Here is a 15,808-nt window from a genome sequence, read left to right on the forward strand (position 1 = left end):
ACTTTTTAAAAACTTAGTATTATTGTAGTCACAAATGAAAACTTGTCTAAATATGGCAACATATAAACAGTTATTTTAAAGAAGTAGATATAATGGTATTTTGTTGCATGAGGTTTTTACCTACAGAATTTATTTTAAAACTTGTTAGTTTAATTCCTCTCAAAACAAATCTTACCAACTTGAAGTTAATCTTAATCATTTGTTTCAGTGCTTTAAAGCCCCATTCTCCCTTTTCACCTTCAAGTTCCAAAACCTAAAAAAAGAAGAAATTCTTAGTCTAACTTAATACTGTTATTTTCTAATGACATTCAATGTCTAAATTTCAAATTTATTTTACATCATATGCAAGAAAAATATTTCCCCAAGAATTCCATTTTTCAATATCATTTTTAAAGGCTTAAAAAGAAATAATCTTAAAATGCTTACTTAAAGAGTTTATTTTAAAGTTCCTTTATCAGAAGATTAAGTAATAACTACTTCTTGATTATTATACAGTTCCAGAAGAATTTTTTTCCATAGTCTATTATCCGTTGGTATGAATAATCCAAAAGTGTATCATTAGTCAAGAAATCACATTATTTAATAGTGAAACTACACCTATGTAATCTGTCCCCAAAAGAACAAAATTGCAGGGAAAGCATCTACTGACAATCATGTTGGTTCCCTTACTAGAACCATACTTTTCAGGACAATAACCCTGGCTCTATAGAAGCTAGATTGGAAAAAACAACCACAGGATAGCCCTTTAGAAATATATGCTTGTTCTGCATGATGCAAACATTTTACAGGATTATCACTAAGTATCCAACACACATTTCTGAGGTAAAATCATTTGAATTTATTTGACCTAAGACATCATTTTAAAAAAATAAGCTTTAAGACACAGAATGAACCAGAAAAAATATGAACCTTCTGGAAACTGCTTAATGCTGCTTTTGGGTCATCTTCCTTTAACGCTTTGGAATTATAGTACTGATTTTCCAAATCCACATTTGGCTCGGAGTTACTATCTTCAGAGTATTCCTGTGTATTTGAAAAAAAAACACACAAAAAAAACAAATGTTAAAATGAAAAATAAAAAAGGAACCCACACAACTACATTAAAAAGTAAAGATAGAAAAATCATACAATTATACACAACATAACAACCTTGGGTATAGAGGTAAAATGCCCTAGATATTTAACCATTATTTAAAAAACTAGGGGAAAAGCCAAAATCAAGTGGATAGTACAATAACATCATTTCTTTCATATCAAAAATACAATTTCCATAGAACCAACACAAAAGCAAAGAAATAATATTGGTTAATGGCCCTCAATTCTGTAAACTGACCTTTTGTTAGTCACGGAACTCGTTAAAAATCTACATAAGTGCTAATTATTCAACTTTAGTTCCGTAATCTAAACTTCTCTATTCCCTAAGTCTAAATTTCATCATCCAACCACATCTAACTACCCAGGACAATCTGTGTATGACAGAGTAGTCTATTGGTGAATATGTTAATAAGAATATTTGCCTTATGGGCATTCCAGATTACTAAACAGCTATTCAGTTATATTAATGTATTTTAACTACCTTTATAACAAATCAAAATAAGTACAAAAAAATGAATTTGTATAATTTTATGTGACTTTCATCACATAGCTTCAGTTCCTAGTACTTAAAACAATAAAGCAGAAAGGTAAGTTGGAGTAAAACAACTATTTTGGAGAGCAGTATATACAAGTTTACTAGTAAAAACAAAATAAGTCAGAGAAAGACAAGTATCACATGATCTCATTTATATGTGGAATCTAATAAACAAAATAAACTGATGAACAAAAAAGACCCAGAGACATTGAAACATCCTACAGATTGACGTATTTCGGGGGGGGGGGGGGCGGGAAAAGATTAGCCAATGAACTTATATATATGCATAGCCCATGGTCAGACAATAGTTCAGGGAAGGCCTAGGGAAAGGATGGGAGCGAAGAGGAGGGGGTCAACTGGGGGAATGACAGGGGGCATCTGTAATACTTTCAATAATAAAGACAAATTAAAACAAAACAACACCCAGTTCCCAGATACTCAACTTGGACAAGTTCTGGTGAGGATATGGAAAAAAGGGGACCCTAATATACTGCTGGTAGGAATGCAGACTGGTGCAGCCATTATGGAAAACAGTATGGAGTTTCCTCAAAAAATTAAATATGGAACTACCATTTGACCCAGTGACCCCACTTCTAGGAATATATCCTAAGAAACCCGAAACACCAATCAGAAAGAATGTATGCACCCCTTTGTTCATAGCAGCACAATTTACAATGGCTAAAATCTGGAAACAGCTCAAACACCCATCAGTAGATGAGTGGATAAAAAAGTCGTGGTACATCTACACCATGGAATACTATGCAGCAGTAAAAAAGAAGGATCTCTTACCCCTTGAGACAGCATGGAGAGACCTGGAGAGTATTATGTTAAGCGAAATAGGCCAGTCAGAGAAATACAAGTATCACATGATCTCACTCATATGTGGAATCTAACGAACAAAACAGATCCAGAAACACAGAAGCATGGAACAACAGCCTGTCGAATCTCAGAGGGCAGGCAGGGGTGGGGGAGTGGTGGGAAGAAATCAATCAAAGAACTTGTATACATATATGTATAACCCATGGACACAGAAAATAAATAGGGTGGTGGAGGGTTGGGGTGGGGGCGGTTTATAAGGGGTCAAAGGGAGAAAAAAGGGGATGTATGTAACATTTTAACAATAAAGATTAGAAAAAAAAGAATAGTATCAGAAAGTAAACACAGAATGACAAGAACAGTATTGTAGAGTTTTTTCTAAATCCAAATACAGTTAATATTTTTTTAGATATTTATAGAAAATTCTGTAATTTTTCATAAAGGCACAAGAATGAAAAAAGGTATATTCTAAGTATAGTGTTAGAAAGCTAAAAAATACATAAACATGCTTTTTTTCCTGTGACCAGTAGATGGAGGGGCATGTTTGATGTTAGTATAAAACCAGTTTTATTGACCACAGTGACTTTGTAACATGCGCCCTCTGGAGGATAATTATTTCTTTGTGTAAGGACATGAAGCACTGGCCCTCAGACTCACAGGTTTAAGAACAGCAATTTAGTTATGTTTAAATTGATATGAAAACCCTTTGGAACACTTAGGGATGAGGTCAAATTTGGGGTAGTGAATAAATTTCATGATCAATCATTCATTTTTTAACCCTATAATCTAGGTTTGACTACAATGAAACTGATCAAACTAAAAAGCAATAAAGAATGAAAAGCCAACTTGCACATCAAGTGATAGCTTCTGAACGAGGTTTTGAAAGATTAGTGGGAGTTTGCCTGCTAGACAAAACAGGAGAGGGGGGAAAAAAGAACAGCAGATACAAAACAGCATATCGGGAGGTAACTAAAGAACTAAAAGCAATCATTTTGGTGAAACATAAAAAGCCCTTATTGATTTTACCTTCATCATAATCTATCTACTTCCCCCTTTCCCTTGCCACCACCCTCATCTACCAAGCCACATTCAACTCTCCACAAACTATAAAAGCCTTTCCACTTTCTTTAACATTTATTTTTTTTTATTTTTTAAACATAACAGCTTTATTCAGATACAATTCTTATACCATAAAACTCACTCTTTTTAAAAAAATACATCTTTTTTTTTTATTGATTTCAGAGAGAAAGGGCGAGGGAGAGAGAGAAAGATCAATGATGAGAGAGACTCATTGATCTGCTGTCTCCTGCATGCCCCCTACTGGGGAATCAAGCCTGCAACCCAGGACCCTTCAGTCTGCAGGCCGACGCTCTATCCACTGCACCAAACTGACTAGGGCTCTTTGTTAACCTTTGAATTCCAATCTTGCCATGGTAAAATAGCTAGAATAATCTTCATAAAATGTAAATTATCTCCTCTTCTTAAAAATGGCTTTCCATTGCTCTTAAAATCAAGTTCAAAAGTCACCAATATGTGACTCCTGACTATACAGCCGAACATGTATCAAACTCTCCCTCACTCATTTTGCTGCAACCACTGTGCCCTTACCTCACAAGTGGCCAACTCTTTCTCATCTTTACGTGCCACTCCCTTCTCTTTCTACCCCTCTTAATCTAGTTAACTACTGCGTATCATTATAGTGTAAGTATGTGTTGCCTCTTTAAGAAAGACTTAGAGGCTTGTGTAGCCTGCCCCCATCCAAAGAACAGCAGCCTCCTGATCACCACATCCTCTGTCTGAGGAACAGCAGCTGTGTGTGAAGCCTCCCCACACCAGCCAGAGGAGCCACCACAACTGTGAACAGCACCCACCAGAGGAGCTGCTATCAACTGAGGAGCAGCTGCTACCACAACCGCCTGAGGAGCAACCGCAGCCCGAGGAGCCACTGCCACCCAAGGAGCAGCCACTGAACGACTCAACATCTAGATATGGCCATACCATCAAACAAGGGTAGACAAAGAAACCCCCAAAGGAAAGAAAAGGAGGACTCGCCAGAAAAGCAGCTAAGTGATACAGAGGCATGCAACATGACAGAAAAAGAATTCAGATTAAGGATCCTAGAGTGCATAAACTGGATGGAGGAAAAAATCAACAACTTATGCAAGAAGCAAGAAGAAACAGATGAAAAAATCAATAAATTATGTAAGAACCAAGAAGAAATGAAGAGTGATATAGCTGCAATAAAAAAACACCACTGAAAGTTTCAACAGTAGACTAGGAGAAGCGGAGGACCGAATTAGCGAATTAGAAGACAGGGAAATAAAACACACCCAAACTGAACAGCAATTGGAGAAAAAAGAAAGACTTAGAGTAAAGAATTAGATCTATAAAACCTATTCTACACCTTTGGAAATAATTTCTTTTCTTTTTTTTTTAAATAACATTTTTGATTTCAGAGAGAGGAAGGGAGAACTAGAAACATCGATTAGCTGCTTCCTGCACACCTCCTACCGGGGATTGAGCCTGCAGCCTAGGCACGTGCCCTGACCAGGAATCGAATCTGTAACTTCCTGGTAAATGGGATGACACTCAACCAACTGAGCCACACCAGCCGGGCTGGAAATCATTTATTCTCTAGTTAACTATTAAATAACATACAGCAATAGCTAGCTCAACCAGATGATGACTTTTCTGAAACCCGAATCTTAAGAATTCACCCTTGAACATGGAAGTAAAATTTTATTTATTTATGTCTATTTCAAAGTCTAAGAATCTGGACTCTCACTCAAAGCCCATTTATTTTTGGTGTCTTATCCCTAACAGATTAGAAAAAACAACTAGGCCAGGATATGAGAAGAGAGACACAAGCTGAGAGGTACACATGATGGTAGTAGGATGTGGAGCTGTCAGCAAAGGGGACATTAAAAATATTTTAGGAATTAAAAAGGTTAACTTCAATTACCTGGTGGTTGGTGAAATGATTATAACGTTGTTGAAGACCAGAACCTTTACATTTGCTACCATGTCTACCAGAGTGCCTTTCCATTAAATCACTGAATGCCTCTTTAGTGCAAGACTAGCTACCTAAACTTCTGAAACCTGACTGGCTTCAGACTAATGGTATTTTAAAATTTAAGATACTTTAACTCCTCGAAATCACATTAACTGAGATACGACTTAATCCAACATTTTGTGAATATATTCTTTTGGTTTTTCATATTGTATAGATTAAGAAATTGAATGTATATTTTTTGCATAATTGCAATTCAACTCTTCAATGTTATTGCTTCAATGTATAAATACACAAGAATTGGCACAACTGATGTAACTGATTGGCTTCTCATAATTGGGCAGTCTCCTGTTTTGATCTGCAACATCATGTTCATATGGTTTGAACCAACCTCCATGACACCATTAATCTGTCATTTGTGGCTCAGTGAATCACACCATCAATGTAAGATGTGTATTACAGCAAACTACTTTTCAGTTATTACACTATCATGATTTTTAAATTGATGACATTTTGAAAAGTCTACATTCTGTTTAGATTTCTATTATTTATACTCAATGATACCGATCTTTAGTATATACCCACAATTAGGTACAAGTTGCTCAGACAAATGCAAATTAAGTCTTCCTCCTCTCAAACTACTCTGAGACCAACATGCAAAAATCCAGCAATATAACACAATAAAAGCAGTAACGGAGACACATACTAGGTATAGTGGCAGCTCAAAAAAGGAGTAATCAACTAATCTTGAGTGAGCTAGAGGAAGGAAAAGTTACCTGAACCAGCTCTAAAAGTATGAATAAGAGTTGCCAGGATGAATGAGCAAGGGCATCTGAAACATAGCGATTAAGGTATGCAAAGGCACGGAAGCTTGAAATGGCACTGCATATTTGGAAGAACCATGGAGAGTCTGGGCTGAAGAACAGGCTCTGTATAATGAGTTGATGAGAGATAAACTGGTGTATAGAACAGAGAAACAGGACTATAGAAGTCTAGCAAGGAGTTTAGATCAAATGGAAAGCTATTAAAAGATTTTACAGGTAAATAATCAGATTTGTGTTTTAGGAAGAGAACTCTTGTAGTAATGAAGTAGTCCACTGGATACTCCTACAGCAGTCTGGCCAAGAGATGATGGAGGTCTGATTCCCAATAGTAGATGAGGGGGGAAAAGGAAGGGAATAGAATTAATATAGAAGATGTTGAGAATGTAAACTAAAAAGGACCCAGCACATGGACACAAGATAAAGGAAAGTTCTCTTTAATAACTACAGTGTCATTAGTTAGAATAAGAAATATAGGAAAAGCATTAAGGAAATATTGCTAAACAGAATTTCCTTATATCAGAATAGGAAATAACCATAATTTGTAAAAGTTAAATAAAATGTTTTTAAAAAGAGAAACTGAGATTTTATTCAATATTTTAAGAATGTTTTAAAAAACAAAAAAAGAATTTAAGCAATATTTGAAAGAGAAACAAGCACTTGAACACTGTTAAAGATATTAAAAAACAACACATTTAATATTTCCAACCTACTTATATAATAACTCATGTCCTGACAGCTCCCTCAAAGCAATCTGTGATCCATCCACACCACCCAAATCTATTCTTCCTTTCTCAAATATGCCACACAATTTAAAATCTGTGCTTTGGCATCAAATGTTCTCTCTCCTAGGAATTCTAAACCACCTCCCCTCCAAACAAACTTCCCACTTTTCTCCTATGATACTACTCTGCTCTAACACTCCTAGAAAACATATTAATCAGGGTTTACTTTGTGATTCTTTCTTCAACTCTTCTTAGCAAACTAAATCTTCTTAGTCAAGCTTCTATATGACATTCATCTCTCCAACTTGAGGCCGTGTGTGTATGTTGTTCTCACCCCTCACCTGAACTGCCATGAACTTCTCAAAAGCAGCTTTTTCTTCCTCATCTTGGTATCCCCAGAGACTGGTATACTACAAAATGCCCAAAGAAGCGTTTGCATAATTGAAATGAAAAGTGGCTGAATGTTCCAAAATAACACAACACACAATAGCCAGCAGATGTCGGAATGCAGCCACTGCTGAACAGGGTCAGCTCCAAGTTCACCTACTTATTCCTGTGTCTGTTGCCAACAGATTTCTTAAGAATGTGCTCTAGGAAAACAAGAGTCACCATTGACTACAGCTAGATAAGCTTTACTAGATGCTGGGCACACAGGTGAAGGGTAATGTCCCATCCTATCCTTCTATATAATAAAAGGCTAATATGCAAATCAACAGAACAGCAATCGGTCGCTATGACGCTCACTGACCACCAGGGGGGCATATGCTCAATGCAGGAGCTGCCCCCTGGTGGTCTGTGCCCTCTCCCTCAGCCAGAAGCCCAGCTCACAGCTGGTGAGCGGCAGCAGCGGTGGTGGGAACCTCTCCCACCTCCGCAGCAGTGCTAAGGATGTCCAACTGACGGCTTAGGCCCACTCCCTGTGGGACATCCCCCCAGGGGTTCTGGACTGCGAGAGGATGCAGGCTGGGCTGAGGGACCCCCCAAGTGCACAAATTTCATGCACCAGGCCTCTAGTTATCCATAAGGACTAGATATAATCCAAGTGCTAGGCCAGTGATGGCGAACCTATGACACGCGTGTCAGAGGTGACACACAAACTCATTTTTTTGGTTGAATTTTCTTTGTTAAATGGCATTTAAATATATAAAATAAATATCAAAAATATAAGTCTTTGTTTTATTATGGTTGCAAATATCAAAAAATTTCTATATGTGACACAGCACCAGAGTTAAGTTAGGGTTTTTCAAAATGCTGACACGCCGAGCTCAAAAGGTTCGCCATCACTATGCTAGGCAGTCATTTATGATTTAGCCATTCATAAAGTTATCCAAACTTTAAAAAAATTTCACTCAAGTTAATGTGTCTTAATTTGTTATCAATGGTGTTAATTAGAATATTCTTTTATAATATTTGTCCTAAACTTTCAGTCTTCAAATTAAATTTCCCCCAAAGACATCATAAAAGTCATTAGACCTGGACTGTACTCTAGTGCGTGTGTGTGTATATACACAAATACATATACATACACATATATATATGTATACACATACATACATATGTATATATATATATACATATATATATGTATATATACATACATACATATATTAATTGATTTCAGAAAGGAAGGGTGAGGTAGAGAAAGACAGAAACATCAATGATGTGAATCACTGATCGGCTTGCCCCCCCACTGGGAATTGAACCCAAAACCAGAGCATGTGCTCTGACCAGGAATTGAACCATGACCTTCTGATTCATAGGTTGACACTCAACCACCGAGCCACTCTGGCAAGGCTACACTCTAGTTCTGACTCTCCCACTAATTTGTTGTATAAATTTAGGTAAGTCACTGACACTCCATGCTTCAGTTCCTCTTCTGTCAAATGTGGGGGTGGAACGCTACAGGAAGTTTCTAATTCCCTCTGAGAATTATATTTTCATTTTGAGATATAGTATATGATTGTAAATTCACTCTGTTGAGTATTCAGAGTTTATATATTTAAGTTAGGAGTGAATGAAAAGATTTAAGTTTATCTTATTCTTAGCATATAAGAACTATCTCCCATTCCTATGTTTTTAGTTATCCTTGTTTGAATCTCTCTAATTTCATTATACAGGGTATACTTATGAAGTAATGTAATAGGCCTTTTTAAAAATGCACCAAAACTTATATTTAAAGAGGTAGTGAAATTATTCTAATTATACTGACATGGATAATAAATACTTCTGAAATTCTCAAGAAAACTCACTTCATTAATTAGATGTTTCTACCTAAAACAGAATCATTCAGTTTGATGGCCCAACTTATCAAAAGTGATTCTGAATGTAATTTTCAACACTTACAAATAGGACAAGACCTGGCTACAGCTGAAGTTAAAAGGGGGGGGAAAAAAAAAAGCTGCACATTGTTTATAACAGCAAAAGAAAACAGGCCAATTTTTTTTAAATAGTAGTATACATCTTACTAGTTTTTATTTATTTAATATATATTTTATTGCTTTTTTACAGAGAGGAAGGGAGAGGGATAGAGAGGTAGAAACATCGATGAGAGACAAGCATCGACCAGCTGCCTCCTGCACACCTCCTACTGGGGATGTGCTTGCAACCAAAGTACATGCCCTTGACCGGAATTAAACCTGAGACCCTTCAGTCCCCAGGCCGATGCTCTATCCAGTGAGCTAAACCGGCCAGGGCGGCCAAATTTTTATTACAAGGGAACTAATGGTTAAAGTATGGGATATCCATACAATCAATGCAGCTGTAAAAAGAAAGAAGTAAGCTCTTTGGATACTTATATGGAACAATTTCTAAGACAAATTAAAAAAATTTTGAGCAATGACAAAAATCACTTTCTGGCCTCCCAAGATCAAAGTAAAATTTGTGTTTATCATTTGTACTCTGCAACCTGCCCCCTCTCCTCCCAGCAATAAAAGTAATATAGGTTCACTGTGAAAGGTTTTTAAGAAATGAATAAATTTTAATTTTCTGACACTTTTCAGATATTTTTCCCCACTCAACAAAATAAATTTTATTCCCTCCCAATAACACTGTAATACAAATTATATATTTATGATGGAGATATATTCACTATGTGCACAGCATTAACTAACCTTTCCCCTACCAGGTAAAGATTTTAAATGACAGCACTCCTCCTACAGAGAAGACAGAGCAACCCATCTCCCTCTCTACAGTGAGGCAGTGTTCACAGAAGGCCAGAGAGACCTTCCTGGGATTTTCCCATTCGAGCTAGTAGAGAACATCCTCTTACCTTTGGGGTTATGATACTAGGAAGATGCCACATTACATCTTATATACTGTGAAGGCAATTAAGCCAACACAGTGAAGAAAGCAGCCCAAGAAGAGAGATGGACACAGTAAAAGATGTAGCACCATCACCTGAGCCTGTGAATCCAACCATACCTATATTTTCTGGTGATTTGAGCCTATATTTGCTTTCTCATTTAGACTAGTTTGACATGTATTCGTGTCCCTTATCCAAGAGCCCTGACCAATACAAGTTACCAAGAGTTGTTCATATCACTTAATATTCTTTAGAACAGGGGTCCTCAAACTACGGCCCGCGGGCCACATGCAAATACAAATATTGTATTTGTTCCCGTTTTGTTTTTTTACTTCAAAATAAGATATGTGCAGTGTGCATAGGAATTTGTTCATAGTTTGTTTTTTTTAAACTATAGTCCGGCCCTCCAACGGTCTGAGGGACAGTGAACTGGCCTTGTTTAAAAAGTTTGAGGACCCCTGCTTTAGAAGCATGGTTTGAAATGCTGACATAGCATTCCATCACATGAATATACAATAATATATATCATTATCTTATTATATTAATAGTATTAGTGCCCCCCTACTATTGATAATTTGGGGCTCTTTCCAATTTTTTATAATTAAACACATTATGTTTCTTTTAGAAGCCTCAACTGTACATCAAATTTCATTTTCATGAAGACCATATTCAGCATAGAAAACAATGCCCCAGACTTAAAAGAGGTATAGTGTTTAAAAATCTATTATTTAAAGATCCTCAACATTTTCTTTGCCAAGCAATAAGTTATTGGGACAACGGTCTCAGAGAAAAATAACCTCCCAGCTCCTTATATGCACAATGAATGACAAAGTGAGAACCTTTATACTAAACTCACAAATTCCTAAAGCTACTCTTTTGTCCTGGTCTTACATCGATCTATCAGTTCTTTTTCAAACTAGATTATATACTCTGTATACATCAATTCAAAGTATTTTTAAAAAACAGAAGTTAGTGCCCAGCCAGTGTGGCTCAGTGGCTGAGTACTGACCTATGAACCAGGAGGTCACAGCTTGATTCCCAATTAGGGCACATGCCTAGGTTGCAGGCTCAGTACCCAGAAGGGGGTGTGCAGAAGGCAGCTGATCAATGATTCTCTCTCATCACTGATGTTTCTATTTCTCTCTCCCTCTCTGAAATCAGTAAAAATATATTAAAAAACACAAAACAAACTTTTAATTTGCTAAATCATGTTCCAAGATCTTTATAACATGAGAAACTAATGTTCAAGCCATTATTTTCTGCTGACCTTCATAAAATGGTGACAAATAAGAGATTCTGTACGATATTCTATAGCTAAGACTCTTACTTCCCAAAGAAGTAGACAAAAAGAAGTAAATTTTTAGGGCATTTAGTAAAACAAGAAAGACAATACTAGTAAACATTCCTTCACTAATCACAACTATAAGCTTGACTAAGGCAATATAATGAGGCTCAAAGCTTGGAAATACATTTAACCAAAGTGGAATTATTCTACCTTTTTTGACAATTTCTCCCCTTTGTAATACATTTAAATGCAAATGTACAATGCCCTACCTATCATAGGATCTACTAAAAAATAACTTTTGGTATGAAGGCAATCTGTTTTAAACCCTTTCTAAAAAGATTAGAAATAATAAGCAATTTCATGCTAGAATGACTGGACTATAGAATCACAGTACAATAAACTCATCAATGGCCTTATGAACTTAATGAATGGCGCTACAGTCTTTAGTATTATTACACTAGCAATCTATAAATCTGTAAAAGTAGCATTAGATTAAAAGACATTTACCATCTCCTACTTCTTCATTCCCTGCCACATAAATTCCTATGCTTAGAAAGTGCCTGCTTCCGCCTATAATAAAAATAAAAAAGATCTTAGAAGTCAAGAATATTGAATTTCTTTTATGTTTTTTCTTCTTCTTTTTTAACCAAATTTATTCTCCTTTCTTTTAGATCTTAGGCACAAATCATTATTTACTTTCTTGGACTAATGTTCTATAGTTTTAGAAACAGACTTTTACTTTTTCCAATGGTAGCATAACTACCTATTTCCAATACACTGGGCAAGAACAAAAAGTACCTTAGGCATTAAAATTTATCAAGCGACAACCTATAAAAGATATGCTGAATATATCTGTGGTTGGAAATCTTCATGACTTTGGTTAACATTTTGACTAAAATGAGGTGATGGAAAAATTTCCAACAAACAATACATTTTTTAGATAAAAAAGAAGCTTCCCTAAAACAGGAAGTCAATTCTGTAGACTCTTTAAATCCTAAGAAACAAACAAACAAATAAAAAAGACCCAGGGAAATAAGTATTAAAACAAAACACCGAACTTCCCTTTTAGCAACACGTAAGTATGAAATGGCAACCAACCCTTTAATCTTTTAAAAAAATGCGTAATGGTTTAAGGATATTAACTAAAGCAGTAAAAAATAAATTACTAAATAAAATTTATGCCACCAAAAGAGTTTAACTAGTAGTAAACAGAGCATAAACGCTTTCACTTCTTGGCATCTGAGTGGGAATCCAGAATGGTATCTATGCAAGTGAGATACGGGGAGAGGAGCAACTATTCAACAGAACGCTGGGGGAAGTTTTTTCATTTAAGTAACACCTTACTTTTATGGTTAAGGAATTTTCAAAAAAACCAAAACAACTGTATATTCAACTTTATGCTGTACATGCAGTACAGGCCCTAAAAGGCTTCAGAAACATAGTCAAGTTAAACAACGTGTGTTTAATTAAAATTCTTACAAAAATGGAGTACTTCGTGGGACAATAGGATTCTCACCACCTTCCCTCCATTATATGCTTAATGTAGATGACTTTCAAGTTAATCATAGTGCTAATAAGTCATTTATGTATTGAGAACTATTGATAAGACATAAGCAGAAACATTTAAAAACACACATTTAAAAGAAAAGGAACACTTCCATACTTACAAATATGGTAATATAAACATGTCATAAAAAAATGCCTAGGATATCACAAGTAACATGCTCTTAATAAACTCAAGGCATTGCCTACAACTAACTGGCTTGGTTTGTACAACCTAAAAATGTAAGGCAGAGATAATACCATTAGCAAAACTTCACATCTAACTTCAACAATGTCCAAGACCTCTACCATGGCTTTCAGGTAATATCAGCAAGCACCCCCTCTCCCTTTTGCAGATGTGCCTTCTTTTAAAATGGAAATAGTAATTGGAAATGACTTTACAAAGAAGTTTTACACTAATTAAAAAAAACGACTATTTATAGCTTGAGACTCTTTGGCACTTAAAATATAAGAGGAGCCAGACTTCCCTCAACTTCACCATAATGCAGCATCACTACAATATACAAGAACCGTGCAAAAAGACGCCCCCCCAAACAAACAAACAAACAAACAATACAAAAAAGCAAGCTGACGTTGATCCTTGGGCCCCTTTATCTTATGTTGAAATGTTAGTGAATAAAAAACAAACAAACGTGTAAATAAATTAAACACTGAATACTTAAAAGTCACCATTCAGCTGCACACATTTATGTCTTCACTGCTGGTATTTTTAACTTTGAATCCTGGGAAATTTCTGTCAATCCCCTGGTTACCCTCTCCTCCCATCCCCCCCCAATCAAAACAAACAAAAAGCAGAATCTCCTCCCCAGCTTTTCTCTTTAAACACAACTAGTTCAACTACTTTTTTCCAGCTATTTTTGCTCTAAATTCTCCACAGCACTTTTACCCTTAAACCCAAACGAATCCTGGACAGGACTAATTAAGCTATGTTTCCAGGAGACGTATAAACGCCGTTTCATGGTCGGGCCCGGGAGTCGCAAGGCCCCCCCGTCTTCAGACCCTTCCCCCAGCATGTGCACCCGCTCAGTTCAAGGGGGAAGCAGGGGGTCCGCAGTGCTGGGCCCGACAGGGCAGAGCCGGGGCCTAGACCACTTCACGGTCCCCGCGGCGGCTCGTGCGGCGGAAGGAGGTAGCGGCTCCGAGAACCGGGCGCCGGAGGCCTGAGGCGTCCAAGTGAACGAGGGAGGCGACCGGACTAGGAGCGCAATGCTCCAGACCCCCTACGCTGCCTCCCTTACCCTCCCCTCCCCCATGCAGGAGCAGCAGGGCCCCGGCCAGTGCGGGAATGGGGAGGAGGTAAACCCGTCCTGTCACTGCACCTGGAGAAGTTGGAAGGAGCACATGTCTTACGGGGAGAGGCCGCGGCCGCCCCGGCCCTGGCCCCTAAAGACAGAAACCCCCTCCAGCCCCAGAGGTCCGTCCCCCGAGCCTCACCAGGTCGTAGTCCTCCTCATCATCGCACATGAAATCATCTTCCATGTCAGACATCTTGGCCGGGGAAAAGGGGGAGGGGGAGGAGAAATTGGAGACAACCTCCTCCCACAATCCTCCGCGGTTCAGAGGCGTCACTCCCAGCTTCTCGTCGCCTTCCCGTCGCTCTTAGAGGAGTTGAATGTTTCCTTCCGGAACTAACGCGCTCGGCGTTGAGAGGTTTCGCTACGACCCCAAAAGGGAGCGCACCGCTCTCTCTTCCTGCGAAACGGTTGGTGCCTTAGCAACCAAACCTAGCAACTGGGGCAGAGTCTGGTGCCGCGGAGCTCAGCTGAAGAAGGGTCTTGGAAACTTTGCACTCGCACACATCGCGCCGTTTCCAGCCTCCTAGGCTAGGGAACGGTCCCCTCCCTTGCCTGGGGCTCTGGAACCATCTCATTCTGGTGAAAGTAAGAGGCAGCCTAGGACCAGAAGCCTTTCGCGGAGAAAAGGGGTGACATGCCCATCCTGTATGACAGGTAGTATTATTTCTGCCATCATTATTTACATGCGTTCTTAGCCCGCACATTGTGGTGGGTGTTCCTGTGAATTTTGGAAACTTTTTCAGCAGTAGAGTTTACACGAAATGTTTGTTGTATTTGTAGTGGGCAAAAACGGTTCTGTGGATATCCCAAATTAGTTAAGCATCGATCAACTGAGGCGCCCCAGGTCTTATTCAGTTGTTCAACGAATTATAAACTGACCTTTACTGCTCTTAGGACCAAATTAAGGTAGCAGTTAACGACTGTTTTTTTAAAATGCATTATTACACAAAGTCATTAGCATGATCCGAAACAAGAAAATGAAATAAAGGGAAAAAACTGCTTCTAAAACAACACATTCCTTATAAACGTCCAGTTCTGCCCACTTAAGTCCACAAATTTTATATAGTTATAGCACAGATATAATTTCGGGTTCTTTTTGTTACATACTTAGTTATGTAACAGCGTAAAACATGTGTACAATATGTTATTGAGAATGATTATTTTAATGGTTGTTTAATAATCTCTCTGTTGAATGAACCATTTACTTAAGCTGACATTTTGATACATTTAGAATTTTGCAAACATAACACTATTTTTAAAAAATATATATTTTATTGATTTTTTACAGAGAGGAAGGGAAAGAGATAGAGAGTTAGAAACATCGATGAGAGAGAAACATCGATCAGCTGCCTCCTGCACATC

The 15,808-nt window shown here is 37.5% G+C and overlaps 2 protein-coding genes across 6 annotated transcripts in view; one reads left to right on the forward strand and one right to left on the reverse strand.

Moving 5' to 3' along the window:
• COPS2 (COP9 signalosome subunit 2) overlaps positions 1-14,735 on the reverse strand; it is a 32,501-nt gene extending 17,766 nt beyond the window's left edge. For 3 of the 4 annotated variants that reach the window (XM_036300935.1, XM_036300925.1, XM_036300953.1), the window contains exons 1-3: positions 14,586-14,735; positions 910-1,023; positions 176-253 (exon numbers count right to left, since the gene is read on the reverse strand). In XM_036300935.1, coding sequence (XP_036156828.1) covers positions 176-253; positions 910-1,023; positions 14,586-14,639 — 246 coding nt within the window. In that variant the 5' untranslated portion in view covers positions 14,640-14,735. Of the gene's footprint in view, positions 1-175; positions 254-909; positions 1,024-12,095; positions 12,159-14,585 lie in introns of all 4 variants that reach the window. The other variant, XM_036300945.1, reaches the window with a different exon arrangement.
• Positions 14,736-14,862: 127 nt separating this feature from the next.
• The window catches only part of GALK2 (galactokinase 2), a 154,293-nt gene continuing 153,347 nt past the window's right edge, over positions 14,863-15,808 (forward strand). Inside the window, exon 1 of one of the 2 annotated variants that reach the window (XM_036300893.1) lies at positions 14,863-15,100. In XM_036300893.1, the coding sequence (XP_036156786.1) occupies positions 15,081-15,100 (20 nt within the window). In that variant the 5' untranslated portion in view covers positions 14,863-15,080. The remainder of the gene's footprint in view (positions 15,101-15,808) is intronic. The other variant, XM_036300899.1, reaches the window with a different exon arrangement.

This window comes from Myotis myotis, unplaced genomic scaffold, assembly GCF_014108235.1.
Source record: "Myotis myotis isolate mMyoMyo1 unplaced genomic scaffold, mMyoMyo1.p scaffold_m19_p_1, whole genome shotgun sequence".
In the NCBI taxonomy this organism is placed as follows: Eukaryota; Metazoa; Chordata; class Mammalia; order Chiroptera; family Vespertilionidae; genus Myotis; species Myotis myotis.